General features: G+C 40.0%; 1 protein-coding gene across 15 annotated transcripts in view; it reads left to right on the top strand.

Annotated features, from left to right (window-relative positions):
• The window catches only part of DOCK10 (dedicator of cytokinesis 10), a 309,263-nt gene that overhangs the window by 226,426 nt on the left and 59,410 nt on the right, over positions 1-23,427 (top strand). For all 15 annotated transcript variants that reach the window (XM_060410412.1, XM_042244317.1, XM_042244315.1 and 12 more), the window contains 12 exons: positions 413-492; positions 2,499-2,686; positions 3,151-3,216; positions 4,939-5,031; positions 9,907-10,030; positions 10,226-10,347; positions 10,725-10,811; positions 13,581-13,673; positions 14,102-14,220; positions 16,085-16,154; positions 19,479-19,592; positions 23,101-23,172. In XM_060410412.1, the coding sequence (XP_060266395.1) occupies positions 413-492; positions 2,499-2,686; positions 3,151-3,216; positions 4,939-5,031; positions 9,907-10,030; positions 10,226-10,347; positions 10,725-10,811; positions 13,581-13,673; positions 14,102-14,220; positions 16,085-16,154; positions 19,479-19,592; positions 23,101-23,172 (1,228 nt within the window). The remainder of the gene's footprint in view (positions 1-412; positions 493-2,498; positions 2,687-3,150; positions 3,217-4,938; positions 5,032-9,906; positions 10,031-10,225; positions 10,348-10,724; positions 10,812-13,580; positions 13,674-14,101; positions 14,221-16,084; positions 16,155-19,478; positions 19,593-23,100; positions 23,173-23,427) is intronic.

Below are 23,427 nucleotides of genomic sequence, written 5' to 3'. Positions count from 1 at the left end.
AAATTCCCATGAAAGTGAATCATTTAAATCAATTCAAATGCTAGTATCTTTTGTTAACAAAGCTATCTACAATTTACCAAAACTAATAATTTACATGGTACTTATTTGGCTAAATAAATGGTTATCTGAAGTGGTACAAACAAGTTTAAAATATCCTTTAGAATATCTATAACTTGATCCCTCCCCGATTTTTAATTTTTATTTGCAAAATCACATACATTTTAGTTTTCAACTAGCTAAATGAAATTATTCACAGATTATTTAAGTTTCCACTGTTTATTCTTATCAAAGCTCAGAATTACAGTTGACTTTTTTTTTCCTCCTTGACAACTAGAATTAACTCATTGTGTGTTTCTCTGTGTGTGTGTGTGTGTGTATGTGTGTGTGTGTCTATGCTGGCATACTTTCACAGAAATGACAGAATAAGCAAAACACAGACCATTCCTGGAAGCCTGGATATTGCTGTCGACAACATTCCTTTGGAACATCCAAGTATGATGATGATGTCATGGTTTCTTTGTACAGTTTGAGTATTCAGTGGCTTTTTGGTTGGTTGATTGGTTGGTTGGTTCGTTGGATAGATAGTTTGTTACAAAGATTTGTTTGGGATTTTTTATCTTAAGGTTTGGGATAACTAATTCATTATCATGTAAAAATTTGGGACTTCTTTCTCCATTAGGACAGACTTATACATATTACAGGGAGAAGGCAATGGCAACCCACTCCAGTGTTCTTGCCTGGAGTTTCTCAGGGATGGGGGAGCCTGGTGGGCTGCTGTCTGTGGGGTCGCACAGAGTCGGACACGACTGAAGTGACTTAGCAGCAGCATACGTATTATAAGACAGGAGCTATATTCAGGGTAACCTAATATTCACCATACACCTGGCAGGATATTACACTATATCACTTAATCCTCAAACAGTGAAGGGTTACAAATGACAAAAGTCAGTTTCAGAGGTATTGATAAACCTAACCCATATTGGGCAATGCCACGCTGTGCTGCCGAAAAGCTACTCCAGACACCGTGTGTAGCTACCCAGGGCCATGCAGTAGTTATAGCTGGAATGTTTCTAGACCCTTATTACACAGAGAGCATGTATCTTTCTCAGAATATGGTTCATTTATGGTAGTGAAAATTTAAATTTCAGAAGCAATTTTATTAATTTATAAATAAGATCTTCAGAATTGATTTATAAGTGGTGAGATTGTTTTTCTCCTTCTTATTACGCTTTTTAGTGACTTTCTCAGTGGTGCAAATAATGAATAAAGGCATTCTAAAAAGAGCTACAAACAGGAAAAGGGTCATTATCACAGGATATTTGAATTACCATGAGCGCTATTAAGTTTTTCATTCTTATGATTTTTCCACAAGTCACTGTAATATGAAAAAAAAAAAAGAGCATTCTCACTTAACCCATGGCTCCAAATCACTTTTATATTGATTGGGGTGAAAAACCAGAAGATAAACTAAGCCATTTCCTCCTGATGTGTGGGACATAGATGTTATTACCTAGGGAAAAGAAAAATAGCAAAAGAGAAAGCTAAAATATTCTCTCTGAAAGAGCCAGAGAACATCAGAGAAATCTAAATATATAATTTAAAAATTATACATGATTTTTTTGTAAAAAAGATCTTGTAATCTGATTCCCAAACATATTTAGCTAACCATTTTGCTTGTTTGGACACAGGAAAATTCCAGAGGGAGTAAAGGAAGGTATAAAACCTTGCTGTCTTTCAGTACTGCAGGCTGAAGCCTCCAAACTATATAGTGACCAGTTTTGATTTATATATTCTTCATGATCTTTTCTCCCTTTTAGGCTATTTTTTACAAAGTTAGAGTTTAAGAGATGGTAAAAACCAAAGAAAAAATAAAATTGTAACTAATGCAGAGGGTGATTATGACCAGTGTTGTGAAATCATTCCATAGGGAAAATTACAATTAAGCCAATAATAAATCCATTGGACAGAGTTTTGTTCTATCACAGATCAATTTTTATAGTGTTATGGTTAAGGTCAGTGGACTACTCTTTATCTTATATATGTTAGTTGCTCAGTCATGTCTGACTCTTTGTGAGCCCATGGACTGTAGCCCACCAGACTCCTCTGTCTATGGGATTTTCCAGGCAAAAATACTGGAGTGGGTTGCCATTCCCTTCTCCAGGGGATCTTCCCAACCCAGGGGTCCAACCTGGCCTGGTTAGTATGCTCCGAGGATCTCTAGCTAAAATTTACTTTTTCTATGAAGCTTACTACAAAAAGAAAATGGTTATAAATCCAAAAGATTTGCCAGTTTTTTGAGACATTAGTTTTGATGTTAAATATATCACTAATTATCTATCATGCTTTCCTCCTAAAAATTTTTCATGCCAGCATAATTTAACATAAATTGGTATACAAGTATACAATTTCTATTTTGAATAGATTCACTTTTAAATAGATTAAGTCCTGTTCACTTATGATCATATTCAATGACAAACTTTTATTTCTGATTTTTAAAGACTGTGTAACATCGTCCTTTATTCCTGTCAAGCCTTTCAATGTGACGGCAAAACCAGAACCCACAGTGGAAGTGGAAGAATTTATTTATGACTCAACAAAGTATTGCCGTCCTTACAGAGTATACAAAAATCAGATTTACATCTACCCCAAGCACCTCAAGTATGATAGCCAGAAATGTTTCAACAAGGTATGATATGTTTCTGAAATATCATCCTCTCTCGCTACCCTATTCAGACCATATTAAGATGGCTTCTTGAAAGTTCAAAAACAAATTACTATGGGCCAACACTAATGAGAGGCAGTGATGAGTTTTACCTTAAAAGTGTTTAAGGATATGCATTTTATAGTATATGAATAATCCTTTCTGAAATCAGCCCTAATTAATTTTGTTCTAGACTCTACTTTTAGTTTATTTAGAGACTCTGAAAATAGCATACCTGTACTTTCAATATGAGTCTTTTATTCCCTTTTAAATAATCTCTCCAAATCCTTCTTCTATTTCTGAGCACTATGAATACTATCACAAGAAAATGTTGGCTAGTCTACATTTTTCAGATTTAATTAGAAGCTACTTATTTTAGGCACTTGAATTGTTTTGTGATGTTATCTAACAGGAAATTACAATGTCCATTTCCTCTGCTGTAATTTCAGGCACGAAATATAACCGTGTGCATTGAATTCAAAAATTCTGATGAGGAAGATGCCAGGCCCTTGAAGGTGAGCCAAGCCCCAGGGGGAACACAGCGTAAAGGGGGAGGCAGGTGCCCTGGTTCCCTCCACCACCAAGAAGCTTTTATTTTAGTGTGCTTGAAAGAGGAGCAGTTAGTACATTTATTTTAAGTTTCCTAACATGTAGCTGATTGAATAGCCACCATTAACTAGATCTATTAGAAATGCCAGTCTCGTGGCTCCACTTAGCTTTTCATGATTTGGAAAAAAGGAAGGCATTCTAGTGTGAAATCAATGCAAAGATTCCCCGCTGGAAGTCTTTGCCCTTTTCAGAGATTAGCCTGCATCTCATGAATTCACCGTACTTGATTTCAAATGCCACATCCCAGCTGGCCTTCACGTGATCTGTGCAGAAGGGCTGCTCCTACTGGCCTGATGGCTAATGCAGGTGCCCCATGGGATGCTCACTTTTATGCAAGGTGCATGTGGCCATCTGCCTGAGGACCTGGGAAATGGCCCTGGGAAGCTGGTCCCTGCTGTTGATCACATGATTTAATAAGATCAATAAAACCATGAGGTTTGTATGAACTGGGCTGTTTGAACCTATAAAACTGCAACTAGATGGCTTTTTTCAGAGTTCATATTTGATGTATGCTCTTTTTATTTTAGGAGCTTCAAACAACATAAAGTAACCTATAAAAATAGAGTGGAAAATTCTTTTTAGTGGGCTTGCAGCCAGATCTTCCCAGTTTCAATGAATCAGAGGAAAGAGATAGTAAAGGACAAAACTCATTTCTAGCTAACCCCCACAATTATCTGAGATCATCTCTTAAAGCACTCTGTCAGGGACCAGTTATATTCTCCAAACTCAGAAGGGTGGTAGCATTATTCAGAACAGTAAGCAGTTTGAGTGATTGAATGAATCATGCAGAGTAGAGAGAAAGAGTTCTTTAAAATTGTCCTAAGGTACTCTCAGCCTCCTCAGGTTCCAAGTTCCACAATAGCATTAGCAGCAGGAGAGAAAAACTAAAATGAAATGAAATTGTCAGGCGAACAATAGCAGTGAGCAGATGGCAAACACACCAGGCCTGTTAGAGCATTGCTTATGGGGAAAATTCTTAAAAATGAAAAGTACTTGCAGGTATGTGTGACCTCTGTTTCATTGCATTCTAGAGCATTACTCAGAGATACAGCTAACTTCAATAGAGGGACTCTGAACCTTGGGCTAAAAGGACTTTTATGACGGGAAAATACCATATCCCCACCAGCTGGCCTGACTAGGACCTGGGATAGAAGAAAAATACAATATGGTAGAGCCTGGAACCAGCCCTAGGATTCCAGCATTCTTGGTTGGGGGCTGGCATGTCAAGTACTGGGGTCAAACCAAGCCTTGTGGTCACCCAGGACTGATGACCTTAAACTCTAGATCAGAGTTGGATACCATGGGCTGCAGGAATCAGAAGTGAACAGTCTCTTATCTCCAGTAATCAAAAGTTAGGTAGTGAACTGACTCAGATATTCAGTTTTGACGTAATATCTACAGAGTGAATTAAAGCCTTCATATTTTCTTCAACAGTGCCCCGTTGTAGAATAAATATAGGACAGCAGATCAAAGAAGTTCAAGGTTAATTAGATGTCAGCTAAGCCTGGAAGGTTATCACAAAATTTATCTTTGTTCCAGAATGGGGAACAGAAAAAAGTTGTGGCCTTTCTGTGCTCAGGGTTAATTTCAGACCCTCATAATTATTCAACTCATGATTTTTTAAACAGTGTATTTATGGAAAACCTGGAGGGCCCCTCTTCACCTCTGCTGCCTACACTGCAGTTCTGCACCATTCCCAGAATCCAGATTTCTCGGATGAGGTAAGGGTCAAGACTTCCCTGCCCTCAGCAGCTCCTTAAAAGATGCGTGAGTGGGTGAGATAATACATGATGATAAATGCTCTCTTGACTACACCTCCGACTCAGGACGTTCCTTAGCAGGTGTTTAGATAACCAAGCTTCCAAAACTACATTCATTGACAGTTGCCCCAGTACCATGTTGAAAATTCATATATTTCAGCATATGATTGTCTTTTTAAAAAGAGAAATTTTTATTATATCATTCCTTTCAAATTAGATGAATTTTTTCTTTTATTTCATTGGCTACTATAACAAAGATTGTGTTAGATAGTTCCTACCAATCAGTAGCAGCATTTCTGGAAAAGGCAATGGCACCCCACTCCAGTACTCTTGCCTGGAAAATCCCATGGACGGAGGAGCCTGGTGGGCTGCAGTCCATGGGGTCGCTAAGAGTCGGACACGACTGAGCGACTTGACTTCCACTTTTCACTTTCATGCATTGGAGAAGGAAATGGCAACCCACTCCAGTGTTCTTGCCTGGAGAATCCCAGGGACAGGGGATCCTGGTGGGCTGCCGTCTATGGGGTTGAACAGAGTCGGACACGACTGAAGCGACTTGGCGGCAGCAGCAGCAGCATTTGATGTCTTAAGGAACAAAGCAGAAAAGGCTAGAGTATGAGCCAGCACTGTTGCTTATAACCTTCTTAGTAATTGAAGGAGCTTGGACCCCTTCCCCTCAGGACCTGCTTTGCCAGTTCTTAAGACTCTTATTATGTGCCAGGCACCACACTGTCCTCCAAGTGCACACCGTCTCCCTTCATCCACTCAGCTTTCTCCAGAGAACCAGAGCCAATATGAAGATAGATAGATAGATATAATTTAATACAAGGAGGCTTGAAAGTCCCATAATCTATCATCTCCAGCTGGAAACCCAAGAAAGCCTTTCACTTCAGTTACTCAGTCGTGTCCGACTCTTTGCGACTCCATGAATCGCAGCATGCCAGGCCTCCCTGTCCATCACCAGCTCCCAGAGTTCACTCAGACTCATGTCCATGGAGTCAGTGATGCCATCCAGCCATCTCATCCTCTGTCATCCCCTTCTCCTCCTGCCCCCAATCCCTCCCAGCATCAGAGTCTTTTCCAATGAGTCAACTCTTTGCATGAGGTGGCCAAAGTACTGGAGTTTCAGCTTTAGCAGAAAGCCTTTGGTGTAGTTCAAAAGCCTGAGAACCAGAGTGCCTATTGTAGATTCCAGGCCAGGTTTGAAGGCCTGGGAACCAGCAGCACCAAGGGCAGGAGAAGATCAGTGTTCCAGGTCAAGCAGTCAAGCAGGGAGGGAGTTCTACCTTCCCCAGCCCTCTTGTTCTATTTTGGACCTCAATGGAATGATGGTCACCCTGGTGGGGAGGGCCATCCACTTTGCTCAGTCCAAATTCAAATGCTGGTCTCTTCCAGAAACAGCCTCATGGACACGCCCAGAAATCATATTTAACCAGCTATCTGAGCATCCCATGGCCCAGTCAAGTTGATACATAAAATGAACCTCCAATCCTTCCTACTTTACAGATAAGGAAACTGGGGGTCAGGGAAGCAACTCAGCCTAGGGCATGTAACTATGAAGTGACAGTCAAAATATAGGCCAGGCCATGTGACTGCAGAGCCTGAAGCTTCACCACTCTGCTATAACACATCTAAAACACTCACTGAGGGACTTCCCTGATGGTCCAGGGGTTAGGACTCTGCACTTCCACTGCCAGGAGCCTGGGTTCAGCCCTTTGTTGGGGAACTAACATCCCATAAGCAGGGCAGCATGGCAAAAAATAAAAAAATAATAACAACAACAAAAAAAACTTCATTGGATTAATGGTAAATTACTATACACATGTCAGCTGGTAGTATAAATAGCTTCAGAAAAACAAGTTCCAATAATTAAATTTAATTTCTAACTATTAAACTAAGGTCTGAACTCATGAAACCTGTCAGTATGATGTGTGGGATTAAAAATATCACAGCTTTTGTATTAATTTCCTGTTGCTGCTCTAAAAAATTATCTCAGTCTAGTGAGTTAAATAACACACATTGATGATCTTACAGTTTGTTGTGCAGGTCAAAACTCTGAAATGGGTCCCCAGGGCTGAAATCAGGTGTCAGCAGGGATCCGTTTCTCCTTTAGGCTCTGGAGAGAATCCTTACCTTGCTTTTCCAGTTTCTGGAAATGCCCACTTTCCTTGGCTTTTGACCCTTTCCAGCAGTGTCATCACTCTGACCTCTGTTTCTCTCCTCACATTTCTTATGACCCTGACTCTCCTGCCTTCTCTGATAAGGACTTTTGTGATTACACTGGCTCCACTGAACTAATCTGGTTTAATCTCCCCATCTCAAGACCCTTATCTTAGTTGCACCTGCAAAGTCCCTTTTACCATGTAAGGAAACATATTCATGTATTCTGGGCATTAAGACATGGGGGACATCTTTCCGTGCTAAGTTGCTCAGTGGTGTCCAACTCTTTGCAACCCTATGGACCGTAGCCCACCAGGCTCCTTCTCCAGACAAGAATACTAGAATGAGTGGGTTACTATGACCCCTTCCAAGGGATCTTCCCAACGCAGGGATTGAACCTGTGTCTCTTATGTCTCATGCATTGGCAAATGGGTTCTTTACCACTAGCACACCTGGGAAGCCCCGGGGACATTGTGGGCAGGGGGTTGGGGGGTGGGGGGGCTATTATTCTGCCTATAACCCTTGCTTACACTTGGACCATTTTTAAACTTATTAAAAGAACACTGATGAAACCACAGACCTGAGGAACCTTATCTCCTTCTTTCACATCCATTTAATGCTCTTAATTTTTTCCCTATAAATTTAGGACAGAGGTGAAAAAAAATTAAGATAAAGGTCTATTACCGTATTACTGAAAATTTACTACAATACTGACCCCTTGACAAAGCCCATCTAAAAGGCGCATTCTCTGTCGATGTATAAGATTAAAAGGAAAAAAAAAAAAGGATGTTCTTAGGGTTAAGTGTGGCTTTTAATCTCTCTCACTCTCATGTGCTTCCTGGAATCCTTGTAAAAGCAGTGAGCTTCTCCACAGGAGAACGTGTATCTAATGAACAGCTTGGTGAACTATGCCATGCAGATTCAAAACCATTTTCTTCTTTGCATTGCAAAAAGAAATGATTGCCTTAATTATAAGCATGGCTATCAATTCTTCTAAGACACTGTTAAAAATATAATGTGAATATTTTCAGTACTTACTTCTGAGGAGTATTTGCCGTAATATGTAGTTTAACTGGAATTCTTAAGCACCTGTTTCATTCCTATGTGCTCTGGCTGAAAAGAGAAAATTTCGTTCTGCTGCACTGTTAGTTATTGCATGCTTTGAACTGTATACTGGCTTTTGTTACCAGGTTAGCATGCTGGTATGTAACGCATATATGTAAACTGCAAACCATTCTAATTCAGAAGTTCTCAAACTTTACCAGGCATAGAATCACCCAAAAGGCTCGCTAAAACACAGATTACTGAAACCCGCCCCCTCCCCAAGATTTTTGGATCCTGTATATGTCTGGGATGGGGCCTGAGAATTCACATTTTTAGACAAGTTTCTAAGTGATGCTGATACTACTGTCCCAGGGATGACACTGAAAATCTATTAATAAATTCTCTCCTGAACAGTGTGAAATAAATTAACTAGCTATATAGATGCACAGAGTCTAATAAATAAATTGGTAGATAATTTGCCTGGGTCTCTGGGCTTCCCTGGTGGCTTAGCTGGTAAAGAATCTGCTTGCAATGTGGGAGAGCTGGGTCAATCCCTGGCTTGGGAAGAGCCCCTGGAGAAGGGTAAGGCTACCTACTCCAGTATTCTGGCCTGGAGAATCCCATGGACTGTATAGTCCATGGGGTCACAAAGGGTTGGACACAACTGAGCAGCTTTCACTTCACTTTCACTGTCACCTTATTGCTTGATTTGATGTTCTAGAAACTACCTGGTTGCTAATATTGAACTGAATGTAGGTTACCTGCCTGGGATCCTGGGATTCCAGTGTGACAGATGTTCTTGTCCTGGAAGGTCCTAGTAATTACTGACGAGTCCATCCTCCTAAGTGACTCAAAGCCCCCTAACGTCTCTTGCCTTGGTTGCTTCCTCTATACCATCTTACTTCGCAAGACTGTTGAGGGAATTAAATGGCAGCCTATGTGACAGAGATTTAAAAACTGAAAAGCATCGCCTGGGGATCTTCTTAAAATGAAGATTCAGATTCCATGTGTCTGGAGTAGTGTCTGAGTTTCTGCACGTCTAACCAGCTCCCAAGTGATGCTTGTGCAACTGGTCCATGCACCCCCTTTGGGAGGTGAGGACAGCTTAATTCATGCCCCTTGAGGATAAGTCCTTAATCTGTGCCTTATTTACATTGTACCGTTATGTCTCCTTGTGTGTTTTTCATATGTGTGTGTCTGTTTGTATATGTGTGTGTGTTTAATTTATGGCAAAATCTGTTGTTCAGTCGCTCAGTTGTGTCCGACTCTTTGTGACCCCCATGGACTGCAGCATGCCAGGCCTCCCTGTCCTTCACTATGTCCTGGAGTTTGCTCAAAACTATGTCCCAGAGTTTGCCCATGATGACATAAATTACCTAAGGAGAAACACTGGGTAGTCTAAATTATCATAATCCACCACAGTAAAGAAGTAAAAATATAATCTTGACGCATTAGTGCTAGCAGGATGGATATGTACTAAGAATTAAGTCAGTACTTCTAGTGCTGACTTAAACGTGGACCTAGATTTCAGTTAAAGACTTTTTAAAAGATTAAAGTACCTATGCTTTGTCTTGCCCTGACCCTAGGAAAATGATTTCAGTCTCAGCCCAGCTACTATCTCTTTCATTGCAGGTGAAAATTGAGCTCCCAACACAACTTCATGAGAAACACCATATTCTGTTTTCTTTTTATCATGTCACTTGTGACATAAATGCAAAAGCTAACGCCAAAAAGAAGGAGGCACTGGAAACACCAGGTACTGACCAGAAGCAATCCGACATAGCCATGCATGTCATCTCTGAGACTTGAAGTGGAAAGTACTTGAAAAGCTGATTTATTTAGAGTTTTTAAACTAAGTTTTGTATTCGTAAATGATAAATAGCTTTCTTTTTACTCCTCTCCGTGAAGGTGTGTACTGAAAAGTTTTCTCTCTGTTTTTCTTTTTTTACAGTTGGATATGCTTGGCTTCCTTTGATGAAAGATGATCAGATAGCTTCTCAAGAGTATAATATCCCGGTAGCAGCAAGCCTGCCTCCAAATTATTTAAGCTTTCAAGATTCTGCAAATGGGAAGGTACTGGGTAGCATATAACTTAAGAGAAAAGATACATGGGCTAAATGGCATGAGGTTATCTTCCATCGGCTATTTAAATTAATCCCACCTTAATGTATTCATCCATTGCAATTAGGAATCAACTGTACCTATAATATTTCAATACCTTGTTTTGTTTGTGGCCAGTAGAAATGATCTATTCAAAATTATCCCCTGATATCACATTGGTATCATTTACTAATACTGCAAAATATATTTGCATCTCTCATTTTCCATCTCTATAGTAGTGTGAGACTAATGGATCAAGGTAGCAAATTAACATAAACTAAATAACCTATTTATTGATATTTCCTTTCTCTCAAATTGCCGCAGTGACAGTAACACACTCTTTTTTGCAGCACACTGGGAGTGACATTAAATGGGTCGATGGTGGCAAACCACTTTTTAAAGTATCGACATTTGTTGTATCAACAGTGAACACTCAGGTGAGCATGTGGGCCTGATATTATCCAACTGCAGACTAAAATTCCAGAAGCGTATTTATCAAGATGACACTTCCCTTGGAAGATGATTTGCTTCCAATGACAACACCCAAGTGTTAAAAATATGAGACATTTAAAATTAAAATTGTGGACCTTTCCCTTGAAATTCAGTCTAATTTCCAATGCCTATCCAAGCCTCCTCTCACAGAGCAAAGGCCATGAAGTGGGCAAAACTGTATCTGAGAGCCACTTTGGTCAACTTCTGACACAGTGACTTTGGACAAGTCACTTCACCCCTGCAATCCCATGTCCTCATCAGGAAAATGATAACAATAAAAGAAAATCTCCACCTAAGATTGTAATGAGGCTTAAAATGAGAAACTGCATGTGAAAATGTCTCATAAACTACAAAATGCTGTACACAGGGAACTATTACCACTGTCATATTACCATAAAACTCACCCCTTCCCATGCAAGGCAGCTTATTTTAGCACAGTGGGAGAACTTTTATGATACTGATTATAAACTACAAAGCAAGCTGTCACCTGTACATAGAATAAGTATTGCTCCTTTCTTTAATTCAATATGCATTTGGTTGTTGTAGGTGTGTGTTTGTGTGTGTGTGTTTGGTTTTGTTTCTTTTTTTTTTTATTTTAATTTTTTGTTTTTTTCCTTCAAGCTGCTTTAGCACATACTTGGTTGCTAAGAAAAGCGAAATAATCCAGCATATATTGGATCAAAATGTCTTTCCATAACCACTGGCGCCTCAAGCCAAATTGAGTCCTCTTCCCTAGTCCTGCGTCATAACTCCTTAAATACATCTCTTCTCTGATGCCATCAGCCCCAGTCAAGTCCCACAAGATGATCGTTCTCCACCAAATCCTGCGTTTATGCATCTCAGAATCCTGAGTTTCTCTTTGTCATGCTTCCGGCTACTTTCCTCCAAACAGCTCAGGTCCCTCTGTGACTCACCGTTACTTACCTTTCTCTACATTAGCTTCCACTGCCCACACACTCATCGCCCCGGGAGACAACTTCCTTCCTCCGTAGCGGTATTTATGTCAGTTTTTAAAGACCCAAGGTCCTTTCATGCACTGTACCCTCTGTCTGCTTCATTCCTCCAGGACACAGGGATTTTGTGACACTGCCTTTCCTCAGCCAGGAAAGCCATCTCTCTCTCTCTGCCTCCCCTCCCCTCATCAGTCTTTCAGCTCCTCTCCATCCTTCAAATCTTTGTTCAAATATCACCTCCTCAAAGAAGTCTTCCCTATCTGCTGACCCCTCAGACATGCTGTATCATCTTGTCATATACCGTCTGACACCCTGTTTTCCTTTGAAGCACTTGTCTGATTGTGAGAAAACAGGTATGTGTAGAAACCATGGTGTCGTATCCATCTCAGGGGCATTATGGAAGGACCAGAGGAAGGGTGTGGGTTTTCCTTGCCCAGAGCTCTGTCTTCCCTGCCAGCTGAGGATCTGACAAATAGCTTTCACTAAGTAATTTTTGAATAAATAACGTGAAACTGAAAATATTACTTACATACACACACACTGACCTGTGGGAAACTCAAACCACAGATGCCCCTCTAGAGCTGACAAATGCCAAAGAAACACCCAGAAGAGTGTGAAAAATCAGAGTGCTAGTTTCTCAGACGTGTCTGACTCTTTGCGACCCCACAGACTAGCCGGCCAGGCTCCTCTGTCCATGGAATTCTCCAGGCAAGGATACTGGAGTGTGTTGCCATTCCCTTCTCCAGGGGATCTTCCTGACCCAGGGACCGAACCTGGGTCTCCTGCATTGCAGGCAGATTCTTTACCACCTGAGCCATCAGGGAGTCTGTATCCCACTTCCTGACTATGTAGTTTTGACCCCCATTTCCAATGTGACATTTGCTTCAGGAAACAACATTAAAAGACAGATCGGTTTGCTCCAGCCGCCATTAGAAAATACCACAGACGGGGTTGCTTAAACAGAAATATATTTTCTCACAGTTGTAGAGGTTGGTCGTCTGAGATCAAGGTGTCAGAGTGTTGTCTTCTTCCAAAGCCTCCCTCCTTGGCTTTCCTCTGTGTGTGTGAATATCCAAGTTTGCTCTTCTGTAAAGACATCAGTCATATTTGGGATTAGGACCACACTAACTACCATAATTACCTCTTTAGAGGCCTTATTTTTAAATATGGTTACAACCTGAGGTACTGGGAGTTGGGACTTCAACACATGGATTTTGGAGGGGATACAATTCTGCCCCTAACAAAGGACAGGAGTCAACTTGTATTTCACGACGGCAGGTGAACTTCTCAATTTTTTATTAACGCTGACATTTTAAGTCTGAAAGTATCCCTGCACATATTAAACTGTACCCATTCTCGTGTGTAGTAAAGAATAGTAAGAATAAATGATAGAAGTCCGTGGAAGAAGCAGGAACAGGAAGGTGATAGAAGGCAATTTAAGAAAGAAAGAGAAAAAAAAAAAGAGGGAGGAAAGGAGAAAGAACAGAGCCAAGAGAAGGCATTCTCTAGCTATTGTCATATGGCCCAGAAGGAAACAAGTCTCTGAGAAGGAAATAGGAAGGAGAGCAGACTTTGTGGTTCAGGTCAAGCCCTCAGCATGCCAGAACAGCTCCGGAAATGAGAGGTCTGTCTCTCTGCCTCCTAGGTAAAGCACCTCACATCAAGTCATCTGCCCTACAGAAGGACTCACCTCCCATCACCATGATTGTTACACAGCTTATGTGTCATCAAAAAAATCAATACTTTTTTTTGCTGTTTCAGGATCCACATGTGAACGCATTTTTCCGACAATGCCAAAAAAGGGAGAAAGATATGTCTCAGTCACCTACCTCGAATTTCGTCCGCTCCTGTAAGGTAACATGACATGCAAATAGTTGCAGTGGTCTCCAGGATGGAAATAGGCAAAACAGACCTTTACATTTTGCATTGAGTAGCAAGCTTCAGGGTAATTATTCTTAAAGATTTTTAAACACCTTATCATTTCCAAGAGGAAATGATTTTATTTCGCAGTTCCTAAAAGGTGTCTGTATAATGGAAGAGTAAGCAAAGATCAGTTTCTCCAAAATAAAAATGATTGAAAATCAGAGTCAATTCACTCTAAATTAGTTCATTAGATGTAGTGTCTTTGCAGCATGCCTGTATGTCATGAGAAATGCCATGAAAAATAAAGCCAAACAAAGGTGAACTACTGTATTCATATTCAAGTCCTGATGAACATCAGTCGAATGTGCTTTAAATTTAATCAATTACCTTTTTTTTTTCCTGTCCTGCCAATTTAACAGAACTTACTGAATGTGGAAAAGATTCATGCAATCATGAGTTTTCTGCCTATAATCTTGAATCAGCTCTTCAAGATTCTGGTACAAAATGAAGAAGATGAAATAAGCACCACTGTGACCAGGTATTCATAGCACAGCCTTGGGGGAAGAGATTTTATAAGCTGGGGTCACAGGCAACTCTAATTATAACTGAGTGGCTACATAACTGTGTATGCTTGCTTGTTTGAACACATATCTCAAAGTTAAGTATGTCTCACTCTTGAGTTCTTCCCTTCTAATCATCTATTATTATCATCCAAGTGGAGTTTTAGACCTCTTTTTTAACTTTTCCTTTGTGCTTTTCAATTATACTTTTTTATTTTGAGATAGTTATACAGGCACTTGCAGTTGTAAGAAGTAATACAAAAGAGAGCTCATGTTCTCGTCAGATGTTCCCAATGGTGACATCTAGCAAAACTATAGGGCAGTATCAATCCCAGAATATTGACACTGAAAGAAGCAGGAGACAGGACATCGCCCTTCCCAGGAAGATCCCTCATGTTGCCCTTTTACTGACATACCCTCTTCTTTCTCATCTCGGTCTCCACCCCTTATTCCTGGCAACTGCTAATCTTTTCTCCGTCTCTAAAATTCTGTTACTTTAAGAATTTTATATATTTTATATTGAAATTTTATATGTAATATGAGTACATATATTTTTATATTATATTATATATTCCATGTATTTATATGTTGATAAATTTATTATATAGTCTATTTTAAATTTTTATATAAGTTATATGGCTTTATGAGGGCTTCCCAGGTGGCACAGTGGTAAAGAATCCGCCTGCCAGTGCAGGAGACACAAGAGACAAGTTCAGTCCCTGGGTAGGGAAGATCCCCTGGAGGAGGAAATGGCAACCCACTCCAGTATTCTCACCTGGAGAATCCCCTGGGCAGAGAAGCCTGATGGGCTACAGCCCATGGGATTGCAAAGAGTTGGACACGACTGAGCATGCACACACACACAAATGTAAAATTATATCATATGACAGTGTGTAACCTTTAGGAACTGGCTTTTTTCACTCAGCATAACTCTCTGGAGATTCATCCAGATTGTTACATCAATCAATAGTCCTCTCCTTTTTATGTGAGTAGTATTCCATATCATATTATGTTTAAACCTCACCCGTTGAAGGATAACTGGATTGTTTCCAGTTTCTGGTAGATTTGGGGTGAATATAAGTTTCCATTTCTCTGAAAAAAACAATTGCTAGGTCATACGGTAGTTGTATGCGTTGGGTTTTCTTTCATATTTATTTATGTATTGAGTCTTGGTTGTGACACACAGGATCTTTGGTCTTTGTTGCGGCATGCAGGATGTTTAATTGTGGCATGCAGACTCTTAGTTGTGGTATGCAGGATCTAGTTCCCTGCCCAGGGATTGAACTCAGGCCCTCTGCATTCGGAGCTCAGAGCGCTAGCCACTGAGCCACCAGGGAAGTCCCACATGTGCTGGTTTCAAGAACATGCCGAATTGTTTTCCAGAGTAGCTGTACCATTTTTTCCCCACTGAATCTTATTTTTCTTTTTATGTTCAATTTTTCTTTCACTGTTCTCGCTTTAAATTTGCCTTCACTACATTCTTTCAACATTGCTAATCTGTCTGGTGACTTTAGCAAATTACAATCTTCTCTTTCTAGAGATAGGGTTTTCAGTTAATTATTGAATCATATATTCCTAAAGTTCATTTTTTAAAAAAAATATTAGTCACAGCATTCTGGAATGCCATAAGACATTACTTTTATCTTCGTGTTTAGAGATTTCAAGGTTGGAAATGGCTAATGGATGTTATAGGTACTGAACACCCGGTACTGAGTTTGAAATTGGTTCATTCATTCATTTAGTAATGATTAAGTGCCCAGCTTACCAAGCACTTAAGTGACAAACCAAGTGGTATTTTCCTGCCTTCTCCAGAAAGGCCACTCAACAGCTTTGCTTTTCCAGGGTTCTGACCGACATTGTGGCCAAGTGCCATGAGGAACAACTGGACCACTCTGTCCAGTCCTACATTAAGGTATGAAATTGCCACTTGGGTGTTGGTTGTATCCCCTTGTGCTGTGTGGCTTGTCTCATTTCCTGTCTGCAATAAGTGGGAAGTTTCCCTCTTTAGCTGAATGGTACCCACCCCAGTCATACTGAACTTTCCCTTTAGTGACTTAGAACTCCTTTTTGCATTAATGGGCTTAATGTGTTATTTCAATATATAAATAATGCATACATGTGCAAATGAATATTTATATGGGGAGAAAAAGCAAAGAAAGAAGTGGAGGAGAAAACGAAAGTATGGTCTTTTGAAATCAACATTAGAAATACATGAAATTCCTCGTAAATTTAAGGAAGACGCCTCCTGTTGGTTTGTTGAATGTGCTGTGTTTCTTCTGTAATGTTTTCTTAGCTCTTTTTGTTGTTTTCTCAGGCATTATTTCATTTTCCCAGTTACTGTATATTTGTACCTGCTTCTGGTATGTTAAGTCCTTTCTCCTCCGGCATGAACCACTAGCCCATCCCATCAGTGTGCACTGCTTCCTCCAGTGGCCTTCGTCAGATGTTCACTTGGACATGTTTATATTCTCATTTTCAGCTGGCCTGTGAATTCATGCCAGTGAACTTGTGATGATGTTTGCACATTATAGTTCCAGCCTAAAGGTCATCTTCTTGAAGGAAAAGAAAAAACCCATCCAGAGTTAAATAAAAGTATCTTATATTCCTATATATTTATAAAGGACCTAAATTTCAATTTTTATGTATAGATTATCTCTTTGAAGAGACATAGAGCTTTTTAATTAAAAGAACATATTCCATGAATATATAAAGGTAGACATATACCCATGTAGTTCAGATGTCTAAAAAGGCAACCAGAGAAGAATTTGGGGTCTTTTGTGCTAAAATTTTGTGACGGCAAGAAATAACTAAAAACTTTATTCTGGAGTGAACCCCTTTGAGATATTATCAGTGAGGAATTACTCCCATTACAGTTTCATATTAACATGATTTTATCTGTCAGAAAAGTTAAATGTCTTCCCAAATATCTAAGTATGAGTGTGTGCCCTTATATGCCAAAAATAGTAATTTCACAATAATTTCCCTATGGTATGATTTTACCCAATAAGATCTACAGTTCAGTTGCCAAAGGCCAGTTCCACCTACAAATGACTTTTTAGTTTGCTCTGTAAGACAGAGGCATAGCTTCCTTTTATAGGGTATTGATGAATTTACTATTCAACAGAATCTATAGAATTTTCATTCTCTCAACTTACCCCAGTTTTCCATTTCAAGCTCCAGGGGGCATGAAAGGAAAAAAAAATTCCCAATTTCTATCATACAATGTCATCTCTTTTTCAACACACATATTATTTACCTTGTTCCAGTAGAATTACCAAAAATTGCATTTAGAACCCACTGATGTGACTATTTTTGTGACAATTGGGGCTAGTTCCTGATGAGAGCCTTATATCAGCTCATAGAAGGGATCTGTAATGCTCTTGGAGTGGTGTCCTGGCAGTGCTTCCTGGAGCAGTCTTTATTTTTAACCAGGATATTTAAAAAATCCTGACGAGACCATTTGATATTGTGATGTAGGAGGATACTTATTGAGTTTGTTTTGAAGTGTTTTCTCCAGTGGACCACGTTTTGTCAGTGTTTTAAATCCAGAAATACACCTACGTAGATTTTCAAGCTGATGACAATTCCTAAAGATGTTTCATAACATAATTTCATATGTCTAAAACAAATACAGACAAATACATATAACCAACTAAAATTTATTCTGGAAAAAGCACTAAAGTAGAAAATGGAAAACTAGATTCTAATTAGGGTTAGATCATTAACTCGGAGTGATCAGCCTGTCTGAACCTCACGTTTCTTCTCTGTGAAGTGAGATGGGTAGACGAGATGAATATCCAGCTATCTGACTCTGTGATTTGACTCTTGCTATATTACATGGCTGACAGTCTGACCTTGACCAAGGAGTCTGATTTTTTTTCACCCTTAATGGAAAAAATTATTTTCTAACATATACAATAATATTAAGCTCCACACCTAAGAGTTTAATGAAAACTGGGGTCAATACCCGCTTTGATGTCCTTGCAAGATGTGATAGTTGATATAGTTCATACTTATTCAGAAATATGCTAAACACCATTTCAAGTTCAGTGGTGCTAAATGCTGCTAACTCACTCCATCTACGATATCCAAAATGCACACATACACCCACCATGTCTTTTTCAAAGATGTATGTCTAAACTTGATCTAATTAGATACCATCGTTTATAGCAATTCATGGGATTGACATGGTTTAGCCAAAATTTTAAAAACTTTCAGAGCTAGTCAAAATGCCCTTGGAGCTAAGTTACTGTGCATGGGATTAGATAGTTAATTACATTACCCTCATAGGAGTCATAATCCATGAGGGGGAAAATTGTACTACTCTTGATTTTAGCTAGTTTCATGCATCTCTTAGCCTTATTTTTCTCCTTTGGGATGAGCTTGGAGAAGTCAGACACCTCAGGAGATTTAGGCATCAATGTGCTATGAAGTCAAAGAAATAACTATAGACCGAAATGCAAAGTGCCTCTGCTTTGTTTCTTGTCTGTCTTCACCCTTGACTATAGTGAAGTCCAAACTGTGAATATTATAAAGAAATGACCTTCCTTGAGGCAAACCCAACTCATAAGTAAAACATCATAAGCATTTTGTATGTTAAATATATGTGCATGAATTGATACTTAAAATATATGAAGAAATATGGAAAACTAAACCATGACATGCACTCACTGTGCCAACAACCAATCTTTTAAGGAAAAAGCCAGCAGCATTTGCTATCTTACTGACGGCCAATGTTTATGAACCTCTTGGTTGCCGTGTCTCAGCATGAGATGGTAGTGGACCCTGGGCTTGTGGGCAACTCTCCTACTGGCCTCTGGAAGGCACCAGTTTCCCCACTTGGCTATTTGAGTGGGTACTCTACCCTTTCAGGATGAAGAAATGCTACCATGCCACCCACCTGTTGCCAGTGGAAGGAAGGAGAAGGGGAAATGTGCCCTAAGTAGGTGGGTCAAAGCCCTCCATGTTTCCTTAAACCCGCTAAATTGCTCTCTGGTCTTCCTTTTGATTTCTACTAAGAGTGTGTCAAGGAGAGCTTAGGTGAGCAAGGCTCTACCTATACAAAGCCCTCAGTAGGAGCAGGTGTGTATTACACTTATCATTGGGCCTTCATTTATTTCATGACAAAATCTGGCATGAGCAGATAATTTTGAGACATGAGTTATTCATGGAACATAATTTTTGACCCTTTGTTTTTAAGTATTTAACTTTTTTTCACTGTTTGGATTTTCTTCAGTTTGTGTTCAAGACTACCGCATACAAGGAGAGAACTATACATGAAGAACTGATTAAAAATATGACTGGTCTTTTGCAATCAAATGACTCCACAACAGTCAAGCATGTCCTGAAGGTAAAGAATTTAAAGACGGGCTTTCATTGGGATGGCTTACACTCAACTCTGAAGGTGACAGGAGTCGTTGATTTTTATAGATCATTTCTCTTATGGTTTCTGGTATAAGTTTCGTGTTGGAACAGTAGCATGTGACCCCATAGACTGTAGCCCACCAGGCTCCTCCGTCCATGGGATTCCCCAGGCAAGAATACTGGAGTGGGTTGCCATGCCCTCCTCCAATATTAAGAGAACAGATCATCTTTAAAAGTAGAATGGACTCAGGTCCTTTGGCCTAGAGGCAAAATGAATGACTCTTAAGAATGACGTATAACATTCAAAAGTTCTAAGTGTACCCGAAATAAAGTTTATGGGGTTTTTAGGCACAATAAGAGGAAAAATACCAACAAAAGGATTAATGATATATTAATGAATAAACTGACAGCAGAGAGGAGGCAGAGAAACAGCTACTCTTTTTCCCCAAAAAGTTGCAACACATGCATTTGTAGTAACATAAAAGATGGTGAGAAGCTTATGAAGATATAACTCTGAGTTATTATAGACTTATGAATGTAGTCCCCTGCTAAATTAATTATCTATCAGGACTTGACAGATAGATGATTGATGAGTAAGTAGCTAGAGAGGGCTGAGGCTGGATCGATAAGCATCAGCATTTCACTAAAATCAAATTTGTCTAGGTCAAGTGGTTGGTTTGTTTAAATTTAAATTAGCTGTATGAGCATATTCATTCAATTTATCCAGCAAATATGTTCCAAGTGCCTTCCATGCAACAAATACCATCCTCACCATCCTTGGCACTTGATATACATTTAGAGAATAGAATAAAGATCTCTGCCTTTGGGAAGTTTACACAGTACTGCAAGATAAAAAATAGTAAATGACCCGCATAATAGCAAAGTTAATTAAATTGCATGTTCAGGGACTTCCCTGGCTGTCCATTGGTCACAAAGACTCCACGTTGCCAATGCAGGAGGTTCAGCTTCAATCCCTGATCAGGAAATTAAGATCCCACATGTGGGAAGGAGAGGTTGAGATGAACTGCAAGAGTCACATTGACATGTATACACTACCATGTGTGAAACAGATAGCTAGTGGGAAGCTGCTGTGTGACACAGGAAGCTCAGCTTGATGCTCTGTGATGACCTAGAGGGGAGGCATGGGGTGGGGGCGGTGTGGGGGGGAAAGGGAAGCTCAAGAGGGAGAGGAGGTATGCATAGCTCCTCAAGAGCTCGAGAGGTATACATACAGCTGGTTCATGTTGCACAGCAGAAATTAACACAACATTGTAAAGTAATCCTAATTTTTTTCTTTTAAAATAAAAAAATTAATTTTCAAATTAAAAAATCAATTTTAAAAAATCTCACATGCCAGGTGGTGTGGCCTAAAGACGAAAAAAAAAAAAAAGTCTTGTGAGGTTTTAAAAAATGTTGGGGGAAAATTGCATGTTCAGCGGTGAGAAGTAGCATGGGAAAAGAAAATATCAAGCAGGTAAGGGCGTGGGGAGCACTGAGGGCAGAGTGAGGTTTACAGTTTTAAATAGAATGGTCAGGATAGAGCTTGTGGAGAAGGAAAGACCTCAGCAGAAAATGTGAAGGAGGTGAGAGAGCTGGAGACGTTTAGCGTAGAACATTAAAGGGAAAGGGGAAAACATAACAGTATTTGTCATTCTTTGACTTAGTTCACTAAGCATGTAATGCCCTCTAGGTCCATCCATGATGTCACAAATAGCAAAATTTAGTTCACTTATATGTGGAATCTAAAAAATAAAGCAAAGTAAGTATAACAAAACAGAAACAGACTTAGTGATAGAACAAACTAGTGGTTATCTGAGGGGCGAGGAGTGAGGGGAGAGGCAAAATAAGTGAAGGGGATTAAGAGGTACAAACTGCTAGGTATAAAATAAACTACAACAATGTAATGAAGAGCACAGGGTATATTGCCAGTATTTTATAATAACCTTATGAGGAGTGCACTCCATAAAAATATTGAATCATTATGTTGTACACCTGAAACTTACATAATATTGTTAAGTCAACTGTGTTTCAGTGAAAGAAAATAAAGATTGAGGGGAAGGCCTGTATAATGTCGTAAGGCAGCAGCACACCTGGTGGACATGCCTAAAGGATGGCAGGAAGGCCATTGTGGCTGGGGCCACGTAAGCAAAGAGAGGAGGCGAGATGAAGTCAGAGAGGCAACAGGAGGTTAGGCGGGTAGCGTAAGGCCTGTGGGCCATTGCAAGGGCTTTGGCTGCTGCTGGGAGAGAAACTGGGAGCCATGAGAGGCCCTTGAAGGGAAAAGTGACTTGAGCTGACCTTGGTTCAAAAGGATCTCTCTGATGACTGCATAGAGAATAGACTGTAACGGGGTGAGGGTGGGACAGGGTCGCTGGAGAAGGCTGCCTACCTAGCATCCTTGGGTATTCTTTGCTGCTGTGTGTGCTCAGTTGTGTCTGACCCTTTGTGACCCCATGGACTGTAGCCCACCAGGGTCATCTGCCCATGGAGTTTTCCAGGCAAGAATACTGGAGTGGGGTACCATTTCCTTCTCCAGAGGATCTTCCCAACCCAGGGATCAAACCCACATGTCTTGTGTCTCCTGGATTGGTGGGCAAGTTCTTTACCACTAGCACCACCTGGGAAGCCCTGGATATTCTTTGGCCTTCTCCAAGTGCACCCCTTCTCATGAGACAAAGTGTGAGTGTAGTCAAAAGGAATGCTGCCTGGAACTATAGGGATTCCTAGGAGCCCCCACCTTTAGAGCTTGTAGGTTTATTCCTGGGCCTGCTTACACCTCTTTATAAGTCCATACTAAAGAGGGAAACTCTTGTTGCCCGAGTGTAGCCCCAGACCTAAGGCAGAAACAGCGTTTGGTGGGAGAGAGGAACTGGTTTGTGGGCAGCGCTTGGGCTTGCAGACTGGACAGTCACACCAGGTCCCTCAGGGCAGGATGGAGCCCCGGATGAGAGGAAGGGGTGGGCCAGGGTCGTGCTCGTCCTATGCTCCCACATTCAGGTACAGTATTCCAAACTGTCATGAAGTTGTATTTGTCAAGGTAGGAAGAGCCAACATACTTTATTTAACACTCTGTTAGCTTTTAAATACTTCACATACAGCTTCCATTTTTACTCTTGCCTCTACCCATGGTAATGTGAGGGGTGGGCCTGCTACAACATTTAGTTTTGTTTAAGGAAAACAGGTAGAACACCCTATGAATAAGTATTTCTTAAGACGACTGTCTAATCAGCCATGTCAAATAAGCCAGGGTCTTGTGTTATACAGTCTTTGAGATGACTGGGAAACAGAAATATCTGGCATTTACATTTCCCATTAGAACTTTGCTAAGGATGATCCTAACATAATGGAAACTATATTATTGCTCTGATGCATTTAATTTCAAAGAATATATTCTAAGAGAAAGATTTTATAGCATTGCATGTTATAAAGAACAGAATTATCATTACTTTGCTGTAAGATAATAAATTTCTGATTGTCTTTTCTTTTCCTAACAGCATTCCTGGTTCTTCTTTGCAATTATCCTAAAATCCATGGCACAGCACTTGACTGACACAAATAAAATTCAGGTAAGATCATATGTAACAAAATAGCATCCAACAATTATGCTCATGAATGTTCTCTTAATAATGAATATTCTCGTATTAGTTCCATCTTTATTTGTTTTATAAACCTTACTGATTAATGCTCACTGCTTTAAGAATTTTTTATGTGGATCATTTTTAAAGTCTTTATGGAATTTGTTACAATATTACTCCTGTTTTATGTTTTGGTTTTTTGCTAGCAAGGCACGTGAGATCCTAGCCTCCCCCAGAGAGTGAGGG

This window comes from Ovis aries, chromosome 2 (assembly GCF_016772045.2).
Source record: "Ovis aries strain OAR_USU_Benz2616 breed Rambouillet chromosome 2, ARS-UI_Ramb_v3.0, whole genome shotgun sequence".
NCBI classification, from domain to species: Eukaryota; Metazoa; Chordata; class Mammalia; order Artiodactyla; family Bovidae; genus Ovis; species Ovis aries.
The sequence above is the reverse complement of the archived record's forward strand: the minus strand, read 5'-3'. Positions and strand labels throughout refer to the sequence as shown.